A 21997-nucleotide genomic window follows, 5' to 3' on the forward strand; every position below is an offset into this window, starting at 1 on the left:
AATCTGCGCTTAATGTGTGGGCAAGCTCGATGTGAATAGCACGCGTGGTCAGACATGTGATTAAAACGCCCCATCTTTTCTCAGACCGACGACCAACTGATACAAGCATCGGACCAAAGTAATCGACTCCTATATATGAAAAGGGCCGGCTAAATGCAGCAAGTCTGGCTGCTGGTAGATCACTCATCATTGGGGGATTTGGCACTGCGGATGCAATTTTACAATGTTGACAGTTACCACGCAACTTTCGATACAGCTGTCTCAAACGCGGTATTCGATAGCGAAGTTTAAGTTTATTAATGGCGGTTTCGTGCTTTCTATGTAACAAATTGCAGTGATAATATTGTATAATTTGAGTTGTAATTGGATGCACCGGCGGAAGAATGATTGGTCTTTTTGATTGCGGATCTGCATAAAAACACGCACCAATTCGGCTGCGTGCTCTCATCACCTCGTGTTCGTCCAAATATGGGGCCATGCACATACCACGTGGACAGATTTTTAGCGATTTTGACCCCCCCCCTCCCCCTCCGTGGACAACTGTCAATATAAATTCTAAAAAATTTGTATGGACCGTGGACATTAGCCTACCCCCCCCCCCCTCCCTCAAAGCTGTCCACGTGGTATGTGGATGGCCCCTATGGGGATAAACTATACAAAGAACTATTCTTGAACACTTGCGTTGCTTGGCCTCGCCGTGAGCCCTCCAGAAGGAATGCATATTCATCCGGGTATGCTTCTAGTTGCGCCTGATTGTACAGCCAGTTTTGAGCTTCCAGCAATTCGTGTTGTTGAAGTGGGGCTATATCCGGACTTAGTTTAAACGTCTGTTGCCTACGGATTTTGCGCCAAAGTTTAATTTTGGGTAATTTTCTTACAGCTCGGAGAACAAAGGCTGTCACTCGATATAGTCGTACCCAACTAGAAAAATCATCGAATTGTATGATACGCTTCGGAATTCGAAAATGAAGCAATAAGTGAGGACGAAGTTCCTCGTTCGTCATTCCGACGGAAACGGGTGACGAAGGCCATTCGTCTGTGGTATGGGAAAGAAACTGCGGGCCCTTGAACCACCTACTATCTGGAGCCAGGTCTGGCTTGCGCTGCCACTTTGTGCTATCATCTGCGACATTATGCTTTGTTGGCACCCAACGCCACTCTGTTATATCTGTAGATTCCAAAATTCCTCCAACTCGGCTTCCTACATGTTGCGAATAACGTTTGTGATCGGATTTTAACCAACACAACAGATCACGAGAGTCCGTCCAAAAAAAAGCAATATTATTAGCCAATCTAACTCCGATGACGCCTGCTTGTAGCTCTGCTCTCGGTATTGATAAATACGTTAAGGGTGCGACGCGGGTTTTAGAACCGACGAGCGTGCTTTCGATAATTCCAGCTTCCTCAAATCGCAAATAAACAGTTGCTGCAAAACCATGCTCACTAGCATCAACAAACGTGTGCAATTAGACGGTATTTGCATTGCCCCCTGACGTTTTCGTTCTAAAGCATCGTGGAATTTTTACATTTTCCACTAATGGTAGTACACTCAGCCACACTAGCCAGTTATTAAGAATTTTACCCTCTATCTGATCGTCCCAGTTTATGCCGGCTCTCCAGATGTCCTGCAGGAGGACTTTCAAAAACATAAGGACATGTGATATGAATCCAAGAGGATCATAAATCATCATCAAAGCCCTTAATACTTCTCGTTTTGATGGGGCTCGTATTCCACGAAGTAAGTCAGGGTCGTGTCGTGGGGAAAGTTTAAATGTGAATGTATCGGATGAAGTGCACCAGTACATCCCAAGAATTTTCTCGGTGGCCATGGGTGAACTAAAATCTAAGCTTTTCTCTTCAATGTTTCCTTCACATAAGACACGTCGTACGTTTACCGAGTTAGAAATCCAATTTCTGAGATGAAATCCGCCGTTACTGTGTATAAATTTTACTTCATTGGCTAACTGAATAGCCTCTTGTTCAGTTTCAACACTTATTAGCATATCATCGACGTAATGCTTCCGTATGATAATGTCCACAGCCGCTGGGTATCGTTTCTTAAACCGCATTGCATTTATATTTTTAATGTATTGCGCGCTGCTTGGCGAACAGCTTGCCCCGAAAGTCATTACGCGCATAGCATACACATCAGGCTCACTCTCCGATGGGTTGATTTTCCACAGAAATCTCTGACTGTTCTGATCTTCTTTTTTAATGAGTACTTGGTGGAACATTTCACGAATGTCCGCGCTGATGGCTATTTTATATTCTCGAAACTTGTGTAAAACTGCAGGAAGCGATGTGAGCTGATCCGGCCCTTTCAATAGGACGGAGTTGAGCGAAACACTATGAGATTTAGCTGCGGCATCCCAAACTATCCTAACGTTGCCAGGTTTATTAGGATTAACAACTGGAAAAATGGGTAAATACCATTCACGTGGGCTCTTCACGGCTAGCTCTTCAGGTTCTATTTTCCGTATCTATCGCTTGTCCAGATATTCCTCAATCTTTTTCTGCATTACTTTTGCCAATTCCGGATCTTTTGCCAACCTCTGCTCCAAACAGACCCACCTTTTCAAAGCCATTGTCTTGCTTTCAGGAAGCCGCACATGGTTGTATTTCCAAAACAGCCCCGTTTCATACTGGTTATTCAATCGTCGAGTAAGCTGAATTAATAGATCCTGCGCTCGTTGGTCCGCGATTGGCATAGCACGTGTGGTGTTATTCGTTATACCCAAGCTGTCCAACGAAAAATAAGCTTTAATTTCCTGATGAAGAATATTCCCGAGCTCACAGTCGCAATGACTGGCCTGCATCGAGTGATGATTCGTATATTGAATATCAGCTTCGTTACCGCTACTGTTGCCGTAAACGGTCCACCCTAGACGGGTTTTAATCGCCACCGGATCCCCCCATCCACCTTCTCGACACTTCAGCGTATTGCCAAGCCCTGTGTGATCGAGTCCAAGTAACACACGCGGTACTGCGTTTCGATACGACTCTATCGGAATATTTTTTAAATGGGGATATTTTTGCTGTAACTCTTCTACCAGCAACGTTTGGTTAGGTAATTTTAATTCGCCTACGGTACGAATTCCTATCAGTGGATGCATAGTTTTTCCAGAACCCGATATTTTCAAATTTACCGTTCGAGATTCTTTCTCATAGCGTCTTGTTCCCCCTGTCCATTTGAGACACAGGGGCTTACATTGCCCTTCAAGGTATAGCTCATCAGCTAAAGTATCTTCAATTAATGACAGCTCAGTCCCATCATCAATAAAGGCGAATGTTTGAATTTTAGTGTTCATGCCGTATAAGGTGACTGGCATGATTCGAAAGAGAACTTCGTTTGATTCTGTTTGATGTATGTTGCAATTTTTTTCCCTTTGCATATTATTAAGGTTACTGCCCGTAGAAACACCGTGATTGAAATCATTGGCCGGTGTTTGCCAAACTCGAACTTGTGGGTTGTGTAAGAGCGGATGGTGTTTATATGTACAGCCGTCTTTGCCGCATTCGCCTTGCTGACGACATATCCCCTTATTATATCCCCTTATTTTTTACAAAAATGCCGTTCTTTAACCACCGCCCATCTAGAGTCATAACTCAGTTCGCAAAAACGCTTGCATTTCGCCAACGTGTTGCAACTACCCTTACAGACGGGGCACTCTTTTCGATAGTCAATTTCAGCACCTTTCCTATCATTATTTCTCTCTGGAGGTACAGATGCATCAGAATGAACGTTGATGTAACCCGCGTGTGGCTTCCGTTGCGTGGGTGCGGACAACAGAACCATACTGGCATCCTCAGCCATTGAATACAACCACGTACTAAAATCGGAAAGCTTTGGAACTCGCAAATTTCTAGCAAACTTTGCCCATTCCATCCTAAGACTTTTCGATTAGCTCATATCGTAAGGAGGCATTATACATAAATTCTTCTACTTCGCAAGCGCCAATCGTGGCCCACAAGTTTTCCACGGATAATGCAAAATTTACTAACGTTTCTAGTTTTTCCATATTAGGTGGAGGAAGCCCCCGAATTCTTACGGTGATTGCATGAATAATAGTTTCAGGTTTACCGTAAAGCATTTTCAGTGTGGATAATACACCGGATACGTTCGAGGCATGCAGTAACCGACATCTAACAGCTTCTAATGCACGACCAGACAAACACTTTCTCAAACGTAACATGTTCTCCTCATTTGAGAAACCACACATCTCTGTTGATGAGTTAAACGTCGAAAAGAAGAGTGGCCAGTTTTCAGGGTTCCCAGCAAACTCAGGTAGATCTCTTGGAACAGCTTGTCTCGCAGCCAGCTGTTTTTGTTCAATACGAGCGTATCCCCAGCATCAGCACCAGAACTACGACGAGGGATGGTATTTTGATCACCAGTTCTATGAGGGGTTGAGCCGTGTCTGGGTTTAGATTTAATCGTGCTTACTTGTGGTACCGACTTCAAACGATCAAAACGTTGCTTTATACTATTCGCCTCCCTCTCAGGCAGTGTTTCAACATGTCTAGCTGAACCCTCAGGATGGTTTTCGGAACGTTTTTGTTCCTTTTTTCAATAATTTGCTGGAATTTCAATTGAGGAAATCCATTCATCAATCCGGGAATTGTGACTCGTAACCTCATCTGCATCCCCGCTGACGTCGGACTCATCATCATTGACCGCCTGTAGCAGCTTGTTGAATTTAGTATTCAGATGTTTTTTCGCTAACGTCTCCTCGATTTGTAATTTTCGCATTGCAAACTCTTCTTCTAACTTATGCTCTTCCTCTATCTTCCGTAATTCCAACTCCATTCGTAACTTATACGATTTCCGAGATAAACTAGAAGTGCTATGTGATGACCTTGCCGCTCTATTATCAGCGAGTGCCTGCTTAGAATTTACGCCTACTGTATCGTTTTGCTTCTCGCAATTATCACAGATCCAGTCCTTTTCAGCTATTCCTCCAGTCACATCGACGCAGAAAAAATGATACCAAGTATCGCACTGGTCGCATTGCACCATCGTACTATTGTCTGGTTTGCCACAACCATGTCCACAACTGTTCGCATCTGGCGCAGAGAGATCAGGATTGCCCTGCTTACCTTCACTGACTGCCGTTCTCTGTGCAGTAACAGAAGTGGCATCGACTTTTAATTCGTTGTGCTCCTCGAAGCTCTCTTTTGAGTCACCTTGGGCATTTTTTTGATAACACGAATAAACGTTAATTTTATATTGTTGAATTTATCAACAGGAAATAGCGACGAGAATAATTCCGTAATCTTAATTCGACAATTATTTATTAGATGCCACGAGTGTACGAATAAAATTAACCTAAAATTTTACAGAGTGTTGTTTCGATGTATAATTATTAATTTATTAGACTTACGTTCAGTAATTCTCGTAACGCCTGTTTTAGAATTAATGATTTCCAGATCGTTTGATTTTTAGAACTACAAAGAATATTTTTTATCTAGGTTCTAACGTGAAATTATAACGTGAAGGTTCTCACCACAATGATTTTATCCTTGATATAACAAATCATTTAATTTTATGTATTATAAATCAATCCAAATTTCAATTGAACCTAAATTTTCATTATTATTAAATTTGTGTATTATGAATGTGTTTAACCGCCTTAATTTTAAATATATTTTTTCGCTTAAATATACGTCTGCACTACTTCGTTTCACTGCAATTAACTCTCCAAGGAACGGAACTAGATCCCTTGCCTGTTCTTTTCGCGCCGGTTGTCAGTTCTCTCTACCAGGTTGCTGACTAGAAAGGCCTTTTGCTTGACGTGGCGCAAGTGACAGTAACGATGTTTAGAAGCTGAAGAAAAATTGCAGCTAGCGACGGGCAAAACTTTAAATTATTCGGTATCATTTTCTTGAAAAAGGAACAGAGAGGACCTAGTTACGCATTTATTAGTTTTACTTAAAAATTCTACAATCACCGAATTTGTTTCAAAAGTTGCCATCGCTGAATATTAGAATAATACGATATTATCATATAACTCTAATTAGACCTTTTCAACACAACTCTTGTTAATTTATTTGAACAAAATTCAGGGCACAAGATGTATGTGATCATAACATTTGTAAGGAAGGCACGTCATTAAAAGACGCAATAAAATGGGTTCCAATTTTTTTGAATGTAATTGTTTTCTCTATCTTCAGTTTTAACATCGCCTAAATACTGAAACTTGAACAAAATATAACAGCCATCTGCTTCACAATTATTGTATTTCTTATGAGCTTAGAACTCAGCATTCAGGTTAATCCATTCGATGAACGCCGAAACCCGTGCACCACCCGACGGTATTCCCGCATGTCCGCAGGGGCGTGGGTGCCAGCCGACGATTCCAACTTGAACGTATTGTTGATTAACCACCTGTACGACTGGGTTACCGGAATCTCCATCGCAGGTACCGATACCACCGGTGATGGGACCCACGCAGACCATGTCTTCGTTAACCGGACCAATACCGGATCCTCCCATCAGAATTTGACACTCCAGATTCGGAACGATGGCTACTCGGGTCTGCTGTAGAATGTTCGGCATACTGGGTAGCAAGCCCATCGAGGTGGAACCCCATCCGGCGATACGCACGACGCCACTGGGAATAGTGTCGATTGTTGGTAGTACGACTGGTTGAATGCTGTCAGTGAAACCGAAAGGCGATGCCAAACGAAGCTGAAATGATAGATATTACTCAGAACACTCCTTGAATCTTCAGCAAAAACCGTAACATACTATAGCAATATCATTAGCACTGATTCCTCCATTGTAACCAGGATGTATTGTAATTCGTTGGACCTGGATGGTCTGCTCTGTAGCTTCGACAGCATTCAACCTCAGCTTACCAGCCTGGACTCGATATCTAGCACTCAGGTTATTGAAAAAGCAGTTTGCCGAAGAAAGCACGTGGAAGCCATTCAGGATACTGCCTCCACAGACGTGGCTGGACCAGAAAACGAAGTTTCGCTGAATCGTCACGACGTACGGATACTCGTCTGGTAATGCCTCGACGCCGCCAACTATCCGAGAGTCTTTTTTGTCTCCTTGAATTATGAGAAATTTGTTGATAATTCTGAACAAACCGCGAACATGTACCGGTAATACCAATGGTGGCTGCTGTTGCAGCAGCAATGCACAAGCAGAGCACAACTAATCTGGACATTTCGGAACTGGCTGACTAGACAGCTTTCTGAGTTGAACTGGAACTAAATCGTAAATCCTAGAGACGTTGGAATATCATTCGCCTTCTGATTTGCGTTATCGTCGATTAGCCTGTTTATCACGTATTGTGAAATATATTTTTTTCAATTATTAGATAACAGATAACGGAGATTGATTACAGAAATCCAAAAAATCACCTATTCGACTCAATTCTTTATCACGAATAATGAAACCAGTTAGCTGAGATGTTCGTCATTCATATATTTTCTTCTCGCAATCATATCAAATTTGGTGTGATAATGTTCAAAATCCAATCGATATGGGATGAAATCAGTGTGTGCATTGAGGGTCCACTTCCGCACGGACTGACTGTCCAGGCCGGTATCGCTAACAAATTGAACGGTTGTAGCTCGGTGGCAACTATAACTGGTCCTCCCGAATCACCCAAGCAAGCACCAGACGCCGATAATCCGTTATCGGTGCAAATAGTATCGCTAGTCAGATACGCTGCCAAGGTTCCCAATCGTTTGCTACAGTCGCCGAATGTAAGAATTGGTACGAAAGCCGCCTTGCGAATGAAGGTAATGGTTATTGCTTTTATTCAATCGAAATTAGGCGCGAGTAGAAAACCCCTTACCTTTAATCCATTGGTGCCATCTGAACTTACTCCGTAGCCGACTATCGCAGCTACGCTGAATGGTAAAATAGGTTGGGAAAAAATAGGAATTGCTTGCACGTTTTTGGTGAATACCAGCGGTTTCTTGAGCAGCATCTTTAATGAGAACAGATGTGCGAGTCACAGAGTGCTTCATCAATCAGTTTAGTCGAAAAACTACTCGTCAGAGCGAACGTACCAGTGCCAAATCGTTTCCCTTCTGTCCATCGGAATAGTCGGGTTTGATTTCAACCCGTTCGAGCGATCTCACTTGCCGTATGCCGCAAACCACCAGCAGCCTGGCGACGTCCTTCTCGAATACGCAATGAGCGGAGGTGAGCTGCCATCTTTCGTTCACTATTGTGCTTCCGCACAGATGAACACGTGTCCAACCCCAGCGGCCGATTTTTGTCGGAAGCCGAATGGAACAAATGAATGGGATTTCAGAAATGCTAATGTCGGAACCGCCTACGACGCGTGTGCTCGACGATTCGTCTGGAATTAATGAACCGGCTAGTTGTGTAATGGTTGCTCCTGGGATATAATGAGAAGAATGATTTTTATTTAGGACATTTGGAATGCAGTAACTAAAATAGATTATGCTATCTTTGTGAATATTGATTTTCTATGCACACTGAAATTATTTTTTCGTTATTCTCTGCACGCACATTTCGTAAACATAAAATTCGTTTGTACAAGTACTTTTGTTGATTGCTTAGAGCATTCGTATTGCAAGTTATTGAATAGAATTGCAACATAACGCATAATTTGTACAATTCACGAATGTTCTTTCGTACGAACGTGGATAACAACGAGCAAAAAAATGGAAGCACGTGATTTACTTGAACGAAATTTTTGTGTTCTTTTATTTTTGATTTCGTATGATGTACATGTTATTGCGTAAGCTTACTAATTTTTCGTACTGTTTACGATTTGCAGCGTTTGTTTGTACGATTGATTGCGTTCATTTTTAAAACCTTTCGTTACGTTTACGAATAGAAATCTGTAACAATCTTGACAGTTCTGACGAAAGTACCTTCATATTTATTACGCGTTAGTTTCGTTGTAGTAAACAACAAAGGGTTTTGTACGTAAACCAAACGTTTTCGTGGAATAAACTAAAATATATTTTCAGTGTAGGTATGTACTATGCATGTATCCACAAAAAAATAATGTTGAGCATGAGCATGAGCATGATTGACCGCCCGCGGTTGCTACTCCGTTATTGCCAGATCAGCTGTAATAACACAGAGAACCAACGGATGATGTTTGGGATTAACATTCATCCTCAATGTGTTAAAACTGGTGACCTTAATCTTTATATTAGGCAATACCAGCGCCGGCCGCATCCGAATGCAGGTCAAAGAAGGAGTATGTATAGGAACATGTTGACGTGATACTCGCTTTGTTGGAAGCCGAGAACACCTCTGCACTTCCACGAGAAATCACTGGGATGTTGGAGGTGAGGGAAGGGTTTGCAGCTGGGTTCGTTTTGGTAAACGATGCGCTGATTTCGAGCACCGGGTTCATAACAACTAATATCGCGCCTATGAAATAATTATATTCACCGCGAAAATTAAAACGGGTTCCGAACTCATTCTGTTTGATGATGTAACACTGAAAAAACGAAACGCACGCGACCTATAATTGAATGCACACTGGACCTATAATTGAGTTGATCCCGGACCTACAATTGAATTGAGACAACTCAAATGTTCGGACATCTCCTTACGAGGTCATAATGTAACTGTAACCGTATGTAACCGTGAAACCGAAACGTATCTTTCATTGATTTATATTAGTCAACTATATAATGTTACTAAAGCTACGAATCACGAAAGTTGTATCCACGTTAATGCCCCTCCACTCCTATGTTGTGTTGAAGTGACCCTTTTGGCTACCAACAACTATTACGCGTTGATGATCAATCTGTAGAAAATACGATCTCATGGATGGTATCGACGCGGAGTATCCAGATATTTGGTCACCAGCACATCTGGCTTTATGCCTAATAAATTTCTCGTATACTGTTCGTCTATTTAAAAAAAAACTATTTCATGATTTGAGACCGATTAAAACACGAAAGACCATGGAAAAATGTGTGTGGTTTACTTGGAAGAAATACAAAATTTATAATTTCGTTCATGGAATCGAATTAAACCAACAAGCAATAAGTAGTTGTTGGGGCCACGTACACGTGTGCGTGGTTTGTATCATAAAATATACAATGTCTATATAGCGCTTGAACGAGTCCGTCGATACGATGAGTAACCTGTGACACCTATTAAGTATGAAAACTGGCAGAGTTGCATGCATTCAAAGCCTTATAATTTGAAAAATGCAAATATACAACCATACATGATACAAACAGTGTTTATTTACAAAGGGCCAAATCAATCACAATCCGAGTATACATGAGCTAGTTTCATTTCCACCTATAAGATTACACTATGGTGAACTGAGAGAAAAGTTTATTTGTAACAATATTTGCGCAAAAGCTAGAAAAATCATAAATTGCAAAACGGTAGCGATCATATATTTCCTAATCTCGCGCGCGGTAAATAAATATTTGACTATATGGTTAGACAATCGATATATAAGTGGAGCGGAATATTTAACTAACCGATTCTGGCTCATTCATATTTACTAACGTTCTGCTTATCACGTTCAAAGATTTTTAGCACGCGCTCATTACGGAAAATAGTACATTTCGGTAAGCCGAGCTCGAGCGATTGATCGAACGGCTCAAGAAAATGAACCACGGTTCTTTGCGCGCTAAAACGGATGGTTCGCCCGAGACCGAAGTTTACCGAAACAGCACGATCCATCAATCTCGCGAATAATTGTTAACTATGAGCAGCGTTGCCAGGTATCCAGATTTAGCTGGATTATTCAGATTTTTGAACATGTATCCAGGTAAACAGCTTTGATGTCCAATTATCCAGATTTTTCATGGATGATCCAGATTTTATCCAGATTTTATTTTCTCTGTTCCGCAAAAAGGTCATCATTTCAATTTTGGCGCGAAATTTTGCAATTTTGTCACCTCAAATTTTGCGTACCCCAAGACTTTTATCCGAAAAACTAACCTTTCACCCCACGAAATGACTGCCAGATTTTTTCCAGATTTTTATTTTGCCTTTTCCAGATTTTTAAAAAAATGACCTGGCAACGCTGACTATGAGGCGTTTATTGAGACGGTGAGTGACCGGTTCAGAGCCGCTTTCGGTAAAGAACTGTTTTGCCCACTTCTACTTCAGATTGCATGTAAAAGAACACAAACACCGATACTTATCTTCCAATTCCCTTCACATCTGTGAATCGTTGGGCCAGTGCGAGCAGCAGTCCCGGTAATTTGATACACACTATCCAGATATGCCCACTACCACCACGAAACTGCGAAACAAAGAGCCGCGAGACAATAACACAATCTAAAGTTTTCTGAACAATTTAACCAATTCCGCTAGAACAATCATAATTTCATCGATAAAACGCACTAAATCGTTTTCACTACACTCGATTCTCGTTTCGTCCAATTTTTCTCCCGAAAACTAGCTATATGAATTTTTCATCACCTCTCGACGTTCAATTTTCCAAATTGTTCAACTCTTTCTACACACACAACACACAGTGATGAGAAGCAAACTAAAACCAGCTGCAAGCGACGGTGGCGTAGTACCACTCTATATGCTATTGCAGCCATTTTGTCAATCGATGTTTACGGCATTACTACACTCAATTGGTGGATGATTCGCAACAAACATAACACAACAAGCCGCAAACTCTTCCAAAAAACACTTGCAAATTTAAAAAAATAAACGCACTTCGCGATAACATTTATAACGAACACGCACAACATTAAAGCAGTTTTCTTCCTATATAACACGCGAGCGAAAATTTGTACCTGTATCCACAAAAAAATAATGTTGTGCTTTAATGTTGATTGTCCGAAATTGTCATCATCTCTTTTTTTTTGCAAATCTCCTATATGAAGAATAAGCATACAGGTTTTTGGTTGTTACAAATATACCCACTCAATTTCTATACGATTTTGATACAAACTTGGTAAAAACCGCACGAAATTACTTCAGCAAATTCATGAAGTTACTACAATGATTTAGTAAGATTGATTTTATGGTTTTTAAGCAGTTTGATGGTATATCCCTCGATGGTCATTCTGGAACAGATTTCCGTGGGGCTTTCAGTTGGTATAAAAACATTTCGATGAAAACCAGCGATATGGGTGTCAAAATTCTAGAAACTAGGAGATTAAAACGTGCTGAAGTTTAAACTTAAACCACACGTTCATAGAATTTTTGAACCCAAAAATATGGCATTTAGAAGTAAAACGTGAGTTCTGAATCCCATGTTGCTATAATTTCATTTAATTGTTTCTATGGACACTAGTAACCACACAAGAATCTGTTTCGGAATGATACCCATAATCGTTTCTTTTACAGATACAATAAATTCGTTCGTTCAGTGATTTACGTATTTAAATGCTCAGTCTCCCCTTCATTTTTTTTCAGAAATAGGGTAGGGAACATATTCAAAGCAGCTTCAGGAACCGCCTGTGTATTGAGACGAAACACTCGAAATGTGTTGGGTGATTTTTAAACAAAAGTTTATCAATCTGTTCTCTATCTTTTTCTCTGTCAGAACTTGTTTACAGATTGTAAAACTAAGTTAGCAAACTTGAACAGTAACCAATTTAAGTTACCAATCGAGCGACACTATTCTAATCACCCCGAACCTATTATAAGCAGATTTCCATCTGTTTTGTAGGCTTTTTTTCAGCACCCGAAGTGGCTCCTGAATGGCTGCAATATAGGTCGATTTGTTTCGAATGATGTTTGTTCACAGGTTTCTTTGTGATTAACGGTATTTCTTATATTCGTAAGACAGCTAGACAATCAAAGTTTTCGTTTCCATTATTAAAATTGTCGATAATGTCGTATAATGTACAAGCTTACTAATTTTTCGTACTACTTACATTATGCAGCGTTTGTTTGTGAGATTGATTGCGAATAGAAATCTGTAACAATTTTGACAGTTTTGACGAAAGTACCTTCATATTTATTACGCGTTTGTTTCGTTGCAGAAAACAACAAAGGGACAGCTAGACAATCAAAGTTTTCATTTCCATCATTGAAATTGTCGATATTGATCAAAATTCAGGAGTTTCAGGCCTGTTTTCTACGACTGATTAAAATAGGCGCCACTGCTTAAGCCGTTCCTTACCCTATATCTAGTTGCACTCGAAAGAACTTCATTTAAACTTGGTGATGTTGTGCCTGTAGTGTTTTTTGTTGTTGTGCAAACAACATTTAACTAAAAAGATTCATTTTTGTTTTTGCTTCATTTGTTTCATTTTCCAACAATTACATTCACTGTATTACGAAAACAGCTAGTATAAGTATATTATTTCATTTGTAAAGTTTAAAATGAAAAAATATCTAACAACGTTGAAACTTAAAAAAAGATTTCGAGTAGATCTTAGTAAATGGACACAAAATTCATAAGCACTCGCCGGCTCTTACACTTTTATAAATTAATATTTAAGAGAGCTTACTCGTTGGATATTATGTCGGTCACGATTATTTAGTGAATATCGAAGATAAAAAATAAATGAAAAATAACTTGTAACCGTTGCAATAATGTTCAATTCTTGCTGAGTAATTTATGGTATCATATTCATGAGATAAATTTTCAATCACCATCACTAGCGGCATTGCAGTTTCGATTGCACGCGAATAGAAGTCGTGCCCGCTGCAACGATAGACGACGAGAACGAGAAACTACCGTTATAGCTTTCAGTTGACATTACCTTTGCCATGACATCTCCATCACCAGAAAAGAGCAAAAATTGAAGCCTACTATAACAAGTACTGGTGCTGTATAAAGTATTATATGACTTCATGAAATCAAGCCAACTTGTTAGACTGAAGCTGCAAAACACATCTCGAGTACCGATACGGTAAGAAAACGTTCAAAATAGGTTATTTTCAAGTTGTAATTGCAAACATAAAACTTCAAAATAAAAATATGCAGAACGGCGCTGATTTATATTAGAAACATTAAAAAGTGTGTGATTATGGCGTTTCGAATAATCACTGAAAAATAAGAAACAATATTAGATCAACCTTTCGATGCTTGTGATACAAAGTCCTACGTGCGCGTCAAATTTCGTGGTGAAACATTGTGTTTTACTTCTGAAAAAATCATGCGCCATTCATTGGATACCGTTTTCTGTTTGTCAATCAGTGGAAAATAGATTATGCATTACAGAATGTTCACTGATTTATCTAATTGCGAAGAGTCAATTTAGCCCGCCATTTAGCGCATGGGCTTATTTCGTAAACAACTATCTGGCATCTCTTTCTTACATGCGTAGTAAATCGAAATGTCGTTTCTTTTTTATTGGGTAGATCTGCACTGACCCAGTAGAATAAAGAAATTCGCGTATTCGTGGGTCAGAATTCGCCACAACAAAGCGCATGCGCAAATGCGTTGCTATGACAACGTTTACCAAGCGCATGCGCAAATGTGTTGTTATGCGCACTGCAACTAGATCGACAATCGTCTCGTCAGTGGCACTTTCAATTAATCAAAAATTGATTATAAAAAGCAATGTACAACCTTTCAAAATGGATTGTTTCTGTAGCTTGAATATTAAAATTGTTTTCGCATAGTTTCAACGTTATCTAGACTTAAAATATAACAAAGCTAGGAGCATTGTTATGCAACAAAAAATGCAGTGATATTGGTTGCACTGCCAGGGGTTTGTTTATCTTTTCATGACACATTTTGACCCTCCTCGAATAGTTTTATTGAAATCGTTCAAATAATTTTAGTAACAATTTGATCAATTTAGCGTTGGCTGCTGAATACTAAGACCAACCATAAGAAAAGCACTTTGCAGGTACGTAGTATTGTTATTAGGTGTAATATTGAACAGGCGCGAATAGTGCAAACATCTGGAAGACAACTCCAAGACCAGGAAAAAACCCAAATTAATCCACCTAGTGGTGAGACCCAGTCTTTTTCATTCGAACTTATTATTTGTTCAAATAGAATTACACAACACTCCCATTTGAAAAAAAAATACACCTTCAAAATTTCTGCTGGATTTATTTTCCCTTTTAAATAACGAATTTCTGGTAGCCAACAGAACTATAACGAACATTCAAAACCTAACATTCACACACATATGAGCATACATTAAAACTGACACATGCAAATACCATGAAATAAATATGTTTCAAATACATCACGCGAAAAATCCACTGCCGACTTAGTCTATTGCTCACCCCTAACTACACACAGTGCTGTGCCGGCGTTGTTTATGCGACTAAAAGGAATGTCTCATCACACGCAGGAGAGTCAGCTGACGCTGATAACTCTGTGTGATCGAGACCAAAACCAGTCTGAGTCATGCCTGCGAGTGCAACAAAACAACGCAAGGTGCTCCGTAGGTCTTAATTTTTTCGAATTAATTTCTATCTTTAACAACGGCTTTTACCCGTTAGCATTCAAGTTCATTAAAGGCAGACAGTGTGTGCAGCCGGGGAAGCGAAAAATAAGCGAACTAAAAATATGACACAGATTTGGAGAACCATACCACATACAGACGGGACTTGAACCCGCAGACTCCCTGACTACTTCACTGGTTGCCAGAATACTTCCTAAAATGGCCAAATTCTGCCTAATCTGGTTATAGTACATCAAATTTGAGGGTACGAAGATATTGACCACATAGTCTTCGTATGCCCTAAGTACCACAGAGCAAGGGCCAAGCTTATAGATTCTCTCCGGAAACAGAAAGAGACGTTTACAATGCAAGTACGGGATGTGCTTGCTAGCCGCAACCCCGAGCTTGTAATACCCATTTACGACTTTTTAAGAGATATCAAGTATCGAATTTGATTATCTCTATGCTTTCTCTCCTAATTTCTCCCAACACAACAATCATAAAAAGTTTCACACTAATTCTGTTTTTTTTTCTTCTTTCTTTCGTTCATTTTTTTTATAGAAACATGAATCATTGCTTCTTTTTGAGAGACAGGATCCACCGATCTTAGATATAAGTTTTGATTTCAAAGAGATAAGGAACCATCACCCTCAACGAATAGTAGTAAGGATTAGTATTTAGTTATAAAGAGAAAAACTTTGATGTTAATGTTAGTCGTAGGCTTAAATGACATGTATTTTTAAATTGTATTTTTTAAAGAGAAAAGATGAGAGGGTTTTTATGCCTGTTTGAGGAGGTGCAGACGGGATACAAGCTCTACTCAAGCTGGCTTTTCCCTACTCCAAAAGATATTCGGCCCCGTTATGCTTCGCGGTTGGGCCTAAATAAATATTAGAGTTTAAAAAAAAAAAAAAAGTACATCAAATTTGAAAAATGTTGAAGCCACATATTTTGATCGTTGCTATAGTTTTAAACAATCTCCAAGCTACTTTTCTTTCCATCCTTTTTAAACCACATGCTTAAACATTAATAATAGGACCAAATAAACTTGTCTTTAAAACCATCATAATGTTACATTATGATGGTTTTAAAGACAAGTTTATTTGGTCCATTGAATCCAACTATGTAATGTTACATTATGATGGTTTTAAAGACAAGTTTATTTGGTCCATTGAATCCAACTATGTTCAGGTCGGTTGTGTAGTTTCTGTGGTACCTAATTAAGTTTTGTGATCTTTACAATTTGATACATAACGGACAAGGGTAAAGTCCTATAACAGTGTAATTAAATGGGATTTTATTGCGCAACTAGATCTTTTATTTGAGACTAATTTAGTGGAAATCGGTCCAACCATTCTGAAAAATTTGAGTGAGCTTAAGCAGTCTTTGGAATATGTTTCTCTTCAAAACGTGATTTCCTTCTTTTCTACATATCTTATATACATAATTTTGAACCACATGTTTAATCATTAGTTAAGGATTTTCAAGACAGGCCGTTTATTTGGCACCAGTTTTGTTTAAATTGGTTGTTTAGTTTCTGAGATAATGAAATTTCGTGATTTTCACATTTTGATACACGGTGCCTTAACTAAAAAGCCGATTATAATGAAGTTCAATAGGGTGTTTTGAGGCTACTAGACCTTTCATTTTTTATGCTTTGCTTTTATAACGTGATTTGACATTTTTATAAATAACGAACAAAGTTACAAACCGATTACAATGAAATTCAATAGCAACCTATAGGATAACTAGGCTTTTCATTCGAGACTAATTTTGTGAAAATCGGTCCCGTCATCTCTGAGAAAAGTGAGTGAGTTTAAACAGCCTCTGGAAAACATTTATTTACATAACAATTGAACCATAAGTTTAATCTTTATGAAATTTATAAGTTAAGAGTTCTGAAGATAGCCCGTTCATTTGACATCAGTTTTGTTGAAATCGGCTGTGTAGTTTCTGAGATATTGAGTTTCGTGATTTTTACATTTTGATACATAACCTCTAAACCAAAAATCCGATTACAATGAAATTCAATAGCAACCTATGGGGTAACTACACTTTTCATTTGCAATTAATTTCACGGGAATCGGTTCAGCCATCTCTGAGAAAAGTGAGTGAGAAAAAAATATTGCACATACACACACACACACACACACACACATACACACATACATACATACATACAGAAAATGCTCAGCTCGTCGAACTAAGTCGAGTGCTATACGACATTCGGCCCTCTGGAGAACTTTCATACCTTTAGTTTTCCCAGTGATTGCTATACGTTTCTAGGAGAAAGGCAAAACGAGCTTGTTTTCGAAATGTGGTTGAATCACTGATGAAAAAGAACTTCTCGCAAATGATGTATTTTAAGTTGTTTTCTGTGCAGTTTTGATAACATCAGAAACACAAGATACCGACAAGCAGCGGCAGTTTATATTCAATCATCTATAAAATACAACTATGCTATAAAAGAACATCTCGAGAACAAGAATATAACAACCCAAGTTTTCAATTGCGCTTATAGTACTCTTATATGACTACTGTCATTGTTAATTCTTTTCTAACATGTTTTGTGTGTTACTTGGGTGGTTATTGTTATCCACCATGTGGTTATGCTGTTATTATCTTTTGAAATCTGACGCAACATTCGCCAGTTTCATTTCCAATTTTACAGAATGCATACCAGTATAGAAAACAAAGACGTAGTTCCACGTCAAAACTTTTCGTGAGACTATTGGATGAGTTAGCTTCCACTAGATTAATGATGAATTTCATAAGAAAAATCCATTGCTTGGTTCAAACATATATTTAAACCAATTAAATATTTGTTTTGTACTGAAAAGTTTAGAATTCTCACAGTCCATAGCTTTATGTAATGTACTTTTATCTTTTCAAGGGATGAATTTCATGTGCCTAAAATCCAACTTTACACATAATCGAATCTCTATAGAACCGAATCTTTCGCAATTGGCGTGATATTCAAATAATTCCTCTGTCCATTTGTTACACTCAGTTTCTTGTTTGATTCTATCTTTCGTATTTTTATTAGTCACTGATCTAAAACTACAGTAAATCAATATAAAATAAATAGGTATCAGTCACTCGTAATTTTACACTCAATGTGTGAAAACTATTTTGAACTCAAATATTTTCACTTTCCTGAGGGACATAATCAATTTTTCCACCATTCTGGTGTTTTGGACCCAATCTAACCTAAAAGTGATTTAATCACTGGTCGACATAGTCAAACTATCTAATTAGCGAGTTGCTATTATGAATACGCACAATGGTTCCATTCCATTCGTATGTAAATGGAAATCGGTGGAAGTAAGTTCACACAAATGATTGTTAGTAATTTTTCATTGATGATCATGTAGTATTCACCATACCTGCGTCGGCTTGTTGCATTACAATGACCAAAATGCCACCAGCAGCAAAAACTAACTGTACGAAAACTGATTGCGCAATCATAGCGTTGTGCGTTTATGCGAAAATTGTCAGTCCGGACAGCAAGCGAATTTCGGTACTCTCAATGGGCGGCCGTGCCCAGGCGAGTTCTGTTCGCGATCAGAACGGTACCAGTACGAGTGGTCTCTATTGACTGCAGCTTCCATTACAATCGACGTCGTAGTCATAATAAATGCCGTTGAAATGCAGCAATTTGAAGCACAAAATGGATTACGGTTCTGATTTATTGCGGTCCGGCTGCCGGATTCTGGTGGCGTGCACATTCGGAACAATATGATTTGCCACTGATTGCTTCCGTTTCGTGGTAATCGCGTTTCACGATCCGCGTGTGTCGATAAGGGGTTATCGTTGGATAAACGGATTTCTTTTGTTAGCCGGCCAGCGGAATCTGGCGTTCGTTGAGCTACGAGTGAATCATCTGCCATTGCAGTAAAGTAAGCGAGAACGCACATATCGTGTACTTTTATTTAAGTATATGGACAAAAAATTGAAAAAAATCATCAAGTTTTTCACTTCCCAGTGTATTTTTCAAAGAGATTCCAAATCTTTTCAGTCTGGGGTGGAATCACCAACTCTAGTAGATCTTTCACCACCTCCTCCGAGGTGATATCTTTTCTGTCACTGGATGAGAAAAGTTTCACATCTTCCTGGAAGAGCTATGAACAGGAATTAAAAATTTCATCTATTTCAGTAACAGGGTGTCGAAAACCTGGAAAAACTCAAATCACGGAATGTCAGGGAATTTATTTTTCTATCAGGGAAATCAGAGAATACGCTGTTAAACAATCAGGAAAATTTTTTTAACAGCGACGCGATTTTTTTAAACGGATTTTTAGCGCAAAAGTGGATTTTAGGCATAAAAGGCTAATGGGGCCTTTACTGCTTGGTTTCATATTCGATCGAACACATTTTTCACTGGAATTCCAGAGTTGCGTTCAGCTACGTTGCACTTTTGTGCTGAATACCAATATCAGGAAAATAATGTTATGATTCAGGGAAAATCAGGGAATTTGATTGTGAAAGTTTTTTCGCCACCCTGTTGTGAATTTAATAATTTTACGTGAAGCAGTTCGTCACGGTTGTGACGTTGAACTAACTCGCCTTTGGATGTACGCGAGAATGTGCTGCATTCTTTCCGTCGTTGGCCGTGTGAAAATGGTCGGATTAGATAATGTCCATTATGATAATATAGGGTCCAATTACATAAGACGATTCAGGTAGCTCGATTCGACTCGAATACTCCAATATGTTACACCAATTTGTTAAGTCAAGTAAGGTAACTCTAGTCTTATGCAATAGGGCTCATAATCTGGTTTCTTAGAGAAACTTACCAATTTCGATGACACAAATGACTGCCACTAGAGCTAGGAAGACAACTTTTGACAATTGTCTTATTAAGAATGCTACCTAAACAAGTAAATAAACAACCGACTTGGAGATGACTTGTTTTCGCAATGATCTCTGTCTCTAGAAATCAGCAAATTTGTTACAATTATTTCGTGAAGCTGAAGAAGAGGTTATCTACACTTGTTTGTTAACGACAGGCTACAGTTTTATTGACGCAATGGGTTTTCATGGCGATAACATTGTCTATTTGGAAGAAGGTAGCGAAATGACTACTTTGTAAATAAGTATTTGTATATAAAGTAAGTCTACTCGTCAAAAAAGTTGGAAATAACTTCAAAACTAACACATTTTTTAACTTATTACCTATTAAGAGGGCTTATAATGGCTATTGTGGATTCAACGTTTATTTTGTCGAAAAATAATAATTTTCTTCGAAATAGTTTTTAATGCTTCGACACCAGTAGCCTATGTAGTACGAGTGTACCATACCGAATCATTTACAGAACTATATTATGAATCTTTCAAACCAACAAAGTACTAATTGTTTCCTGTTCTCATTTGACAAAAGTCTTTGTTTCTTATACTGGGCTACAATCTGTAAAAGTGAAAATGAAACCGAGCAAATGTTAAATAAGATTTTAAACGGTATAAACTGTGTCGCTGAATAGATAAAATGTTGGACAATTTTGTGATACGTTAGTTATCCTCATTGCTTTATTGCTCAGCGGTACAAACTAATCAAAAGCTTCAGGATAGAATTTCAGCGAACGATAAATTACGTGCGATACGTCAGATACGATAGATACAACAACTATCTTCGGTTATATGAAATGGCAGTGAGAACACATACATCGCGTATGTACTTTTATTGAAATGTATGCATATAAGTAATTTCAAATGAGTCTCAAAGTATTTACAGCTTTCATGTGATTAGATATTATGTTACGTAAATGAAATAACTCCTGCACCCACTGGTACAGTATCATCCTCAAACTTGGTAGTTTCCAGTAGCAGTATACTTTTGAATGAGATTCCGAATCTGTTGAATCTGGTTCGGACTCATGGTAGTACTTTTACCCATATCCAGCAGTACATTTTTTAGCACTTCCTCCGAGCTGATATCGTTGCTGTGACTGGATGAGAAAAGTTTTACATCTTCCTGGAAGAGCTGTGTACAGGGATTAAAAACTTCATCTATTTCGGTAACCTTCATTGCGTCTTACTTGGAGCAGTTCGTCACGGCTGTGACGTTGAACCAATTCGCCTTCGGACGTGCGCTGGAATGGGCTGCATTCTTTACGTCGTTGGCCGAACGGAAACGGTTGGATTAGATAATGTCCACGTCGAAAATGGTAATGTAATTGAGCTTCGAAGAAACTTACCGATTTTTGTGAGACAAACGACCGCCACTAGAGCTAGAAAACCAGCTTTCGACATTCTTGCTATTTTATGTATGCTACCTGGACAAGCAAATAAACAACCGACTCGGTGATGATTTGGTTCCGCAATGATGTCTGTCTCTAGGAATCAGCAAATTTTCTTATAATATTTTCGTGGAGATGAAAAGGAGGTAATCTTCATTCGCTTGTTGACGGCAGGCTGCATTTTTGCTGACGCAACGGGTTTTCGTTGCGATAACGTTGCCCATTTAGAAAAGGGTAGTGAATTGTTGGGTTTGGTGTCTGAGTGGTTTTGTTTTATTATATTTTTTAAAAACTCTTATTCAATTTTCTCCTTTTCATATAGAAGCAAGCTCCTAAAATAAGGTGCGCAATTAAGTTTTCACTCTTGAAAAAAAAAAATGCAACTTTATTTTGAAAAAAAAAGGTACCTATGAATCATTCGAAATATTGTCCAACGCTAGCTACAGCTCCTCTTGCAGAGC

The 21997-nt window shown here is 38.8% G+C and overlaps 3 protein-coding genes across 3 annotated transcripts; all 3 read right to left on the minus strand.

Moving 5' to 3' along the window:
- Positions 1-6014: 6014 nt before the first annotated feature.
- LOC129732281 (trypsin-1-like) lies at positions 6015-7271 on the minus strand. The gene is made up of 3 exons (XM_055693007.1): positions 7118-7271; positions 6749-7056; positions 6015-6688 (listed from the first exon to the last, which is right to left on the minus strand). Exons 1-3 carry the CDS (start codon positions 7173-7175, stop codon positions 6251-6253), a joined length of 804 nt encoding a protein of 267 aa, XP_055548982.1. The 5' UTR covers positions 7176-7271; the 3' UTR covers positions 6015-6250.
- Positions 7272-7415: 144 nt separating this feature from the next.
- Positions 7416-18899, minus strand: LOC129732280 (chymotrypsin-2-like). The gene is made up of 4 exons (XM_055693006.1): positions 18687-18899; positions 8029-8363; positions 7812-7946; positions 7416-7742 (listed from the first exon to the last, which is right to left on the minus strand). Exons 1-4 carry the CDS (start codon positions 18766-18768, stop codon positions 7452-7454), a joined length of 843 nt encoding a protein of 280 aa, XP_055548981.1. The 5' UTR covers positions 18769-18899; the 3' UTR covers positions 7416-7451.
- Positions 18900-20933: 2034 nt separating this feature from the next.
- Positions 20934-21655, minus strand: LOC129729674 (uncharacterized). The gene is made up of 3 exons (XM_055688424.1): positions 21495-21655; positions 21336-21406; positions 20934-21280 (listed from the first exon to the last, which is right to left on the minus strand). Exons 1-3 carry the CDS (start codon positions 21547-21549, stop codon positions 21101-21103), a joined length of 306 nt encoding a protein of 101 aa, XP_055544399.1. The 5' UTR covers positions 21550-21655; the 3' UTR covers positions 20934-21100.
- Between the last annotated feature and the right edge of the window lie 342 nt (positions 21656-21997).

This window comes from Wyeomyia smithii, chromosome 3 (genome assembly GCF_029784165.1).
Source record: "Wyeomyia smithii strain HCP4-BCI-WySm-NY-G18 chromosome 3, ASM2978416v1, whole genome shotgun sequence".
In the NCBI taxonomy this organism is placed as follows: domain Eukaryota; kingdom Metazoa; phylum Arthropoda; class Insecta; order Diptera; family Culicidae; genus Wyeomyia; species Wyeomyia smithii.

Bases quoted from the DNA above. Each gene is read 5' to 3' on its own strand.
- LOC129732281 (XM_055693007.1), bottom strand. From the start codon at position 7,175: ATGTCCAGATTAGTTGTGCTCTGCTTGTGCATTGCTGCTGCAACAGCA. The intron at 7,057-7,117 runs GTATTACCGGTA...TCATAATTCAAG, and splicing joins TGCAACAGCAGCCACCATTG to GAGACAAAAAAGACTCTCGG. The intron at 6,689-6,748 runs GTATGTTACGGT...CTATCATTTCAG, and splicing joins GTGCTAATGATATTGCTATA to CTTCGTTTGGCATCGCCTTT.
- LOC129729674 (XM_055688424.1), bottom strand. From the start codon at position 21,549: ATGTCGAAAGCTGGTTTTCTAGCTCTAGTGGCGGTCGTTTGTCTCACA. The intron at 21,407-21,494 runs GTAAGTTTCTTC...AACGACGTAAAG, and splicing joins CGTTTGTCTCACAAAAATCG to AATGCAGCCCATTCCAGCGC. The intron at 21,281-21,335 runs GTAAGACGCAAT...CCCTGTACACAG, and splicing joins GCCGTGACGAACTGCTCCAA to CTCTTCCAGGAAGATGTAAA.
- LOC129732280 (XM_055693006.1), bottom strand. From the start codon at position 18,768: ATGATTGCGCAATCAGTTTTCGTACAGTTAGTTTTTGCTGCTGGTGGC. The intron at 7,947-8,028 runs GTACGTTCGCTC...TTCTCATTAAAG, and splicing joins AGGGAAACGATTTGGCACTG to ATGCTGCTCAAGAAACCGCT. The intron at 7,743-7,811 runs GTAAGGGGTTTT...TTCATTCGCAAG, and splicing joins ATGGCACCAATGGATTAAAG to GCGGCTTTCGTACCAATTCT.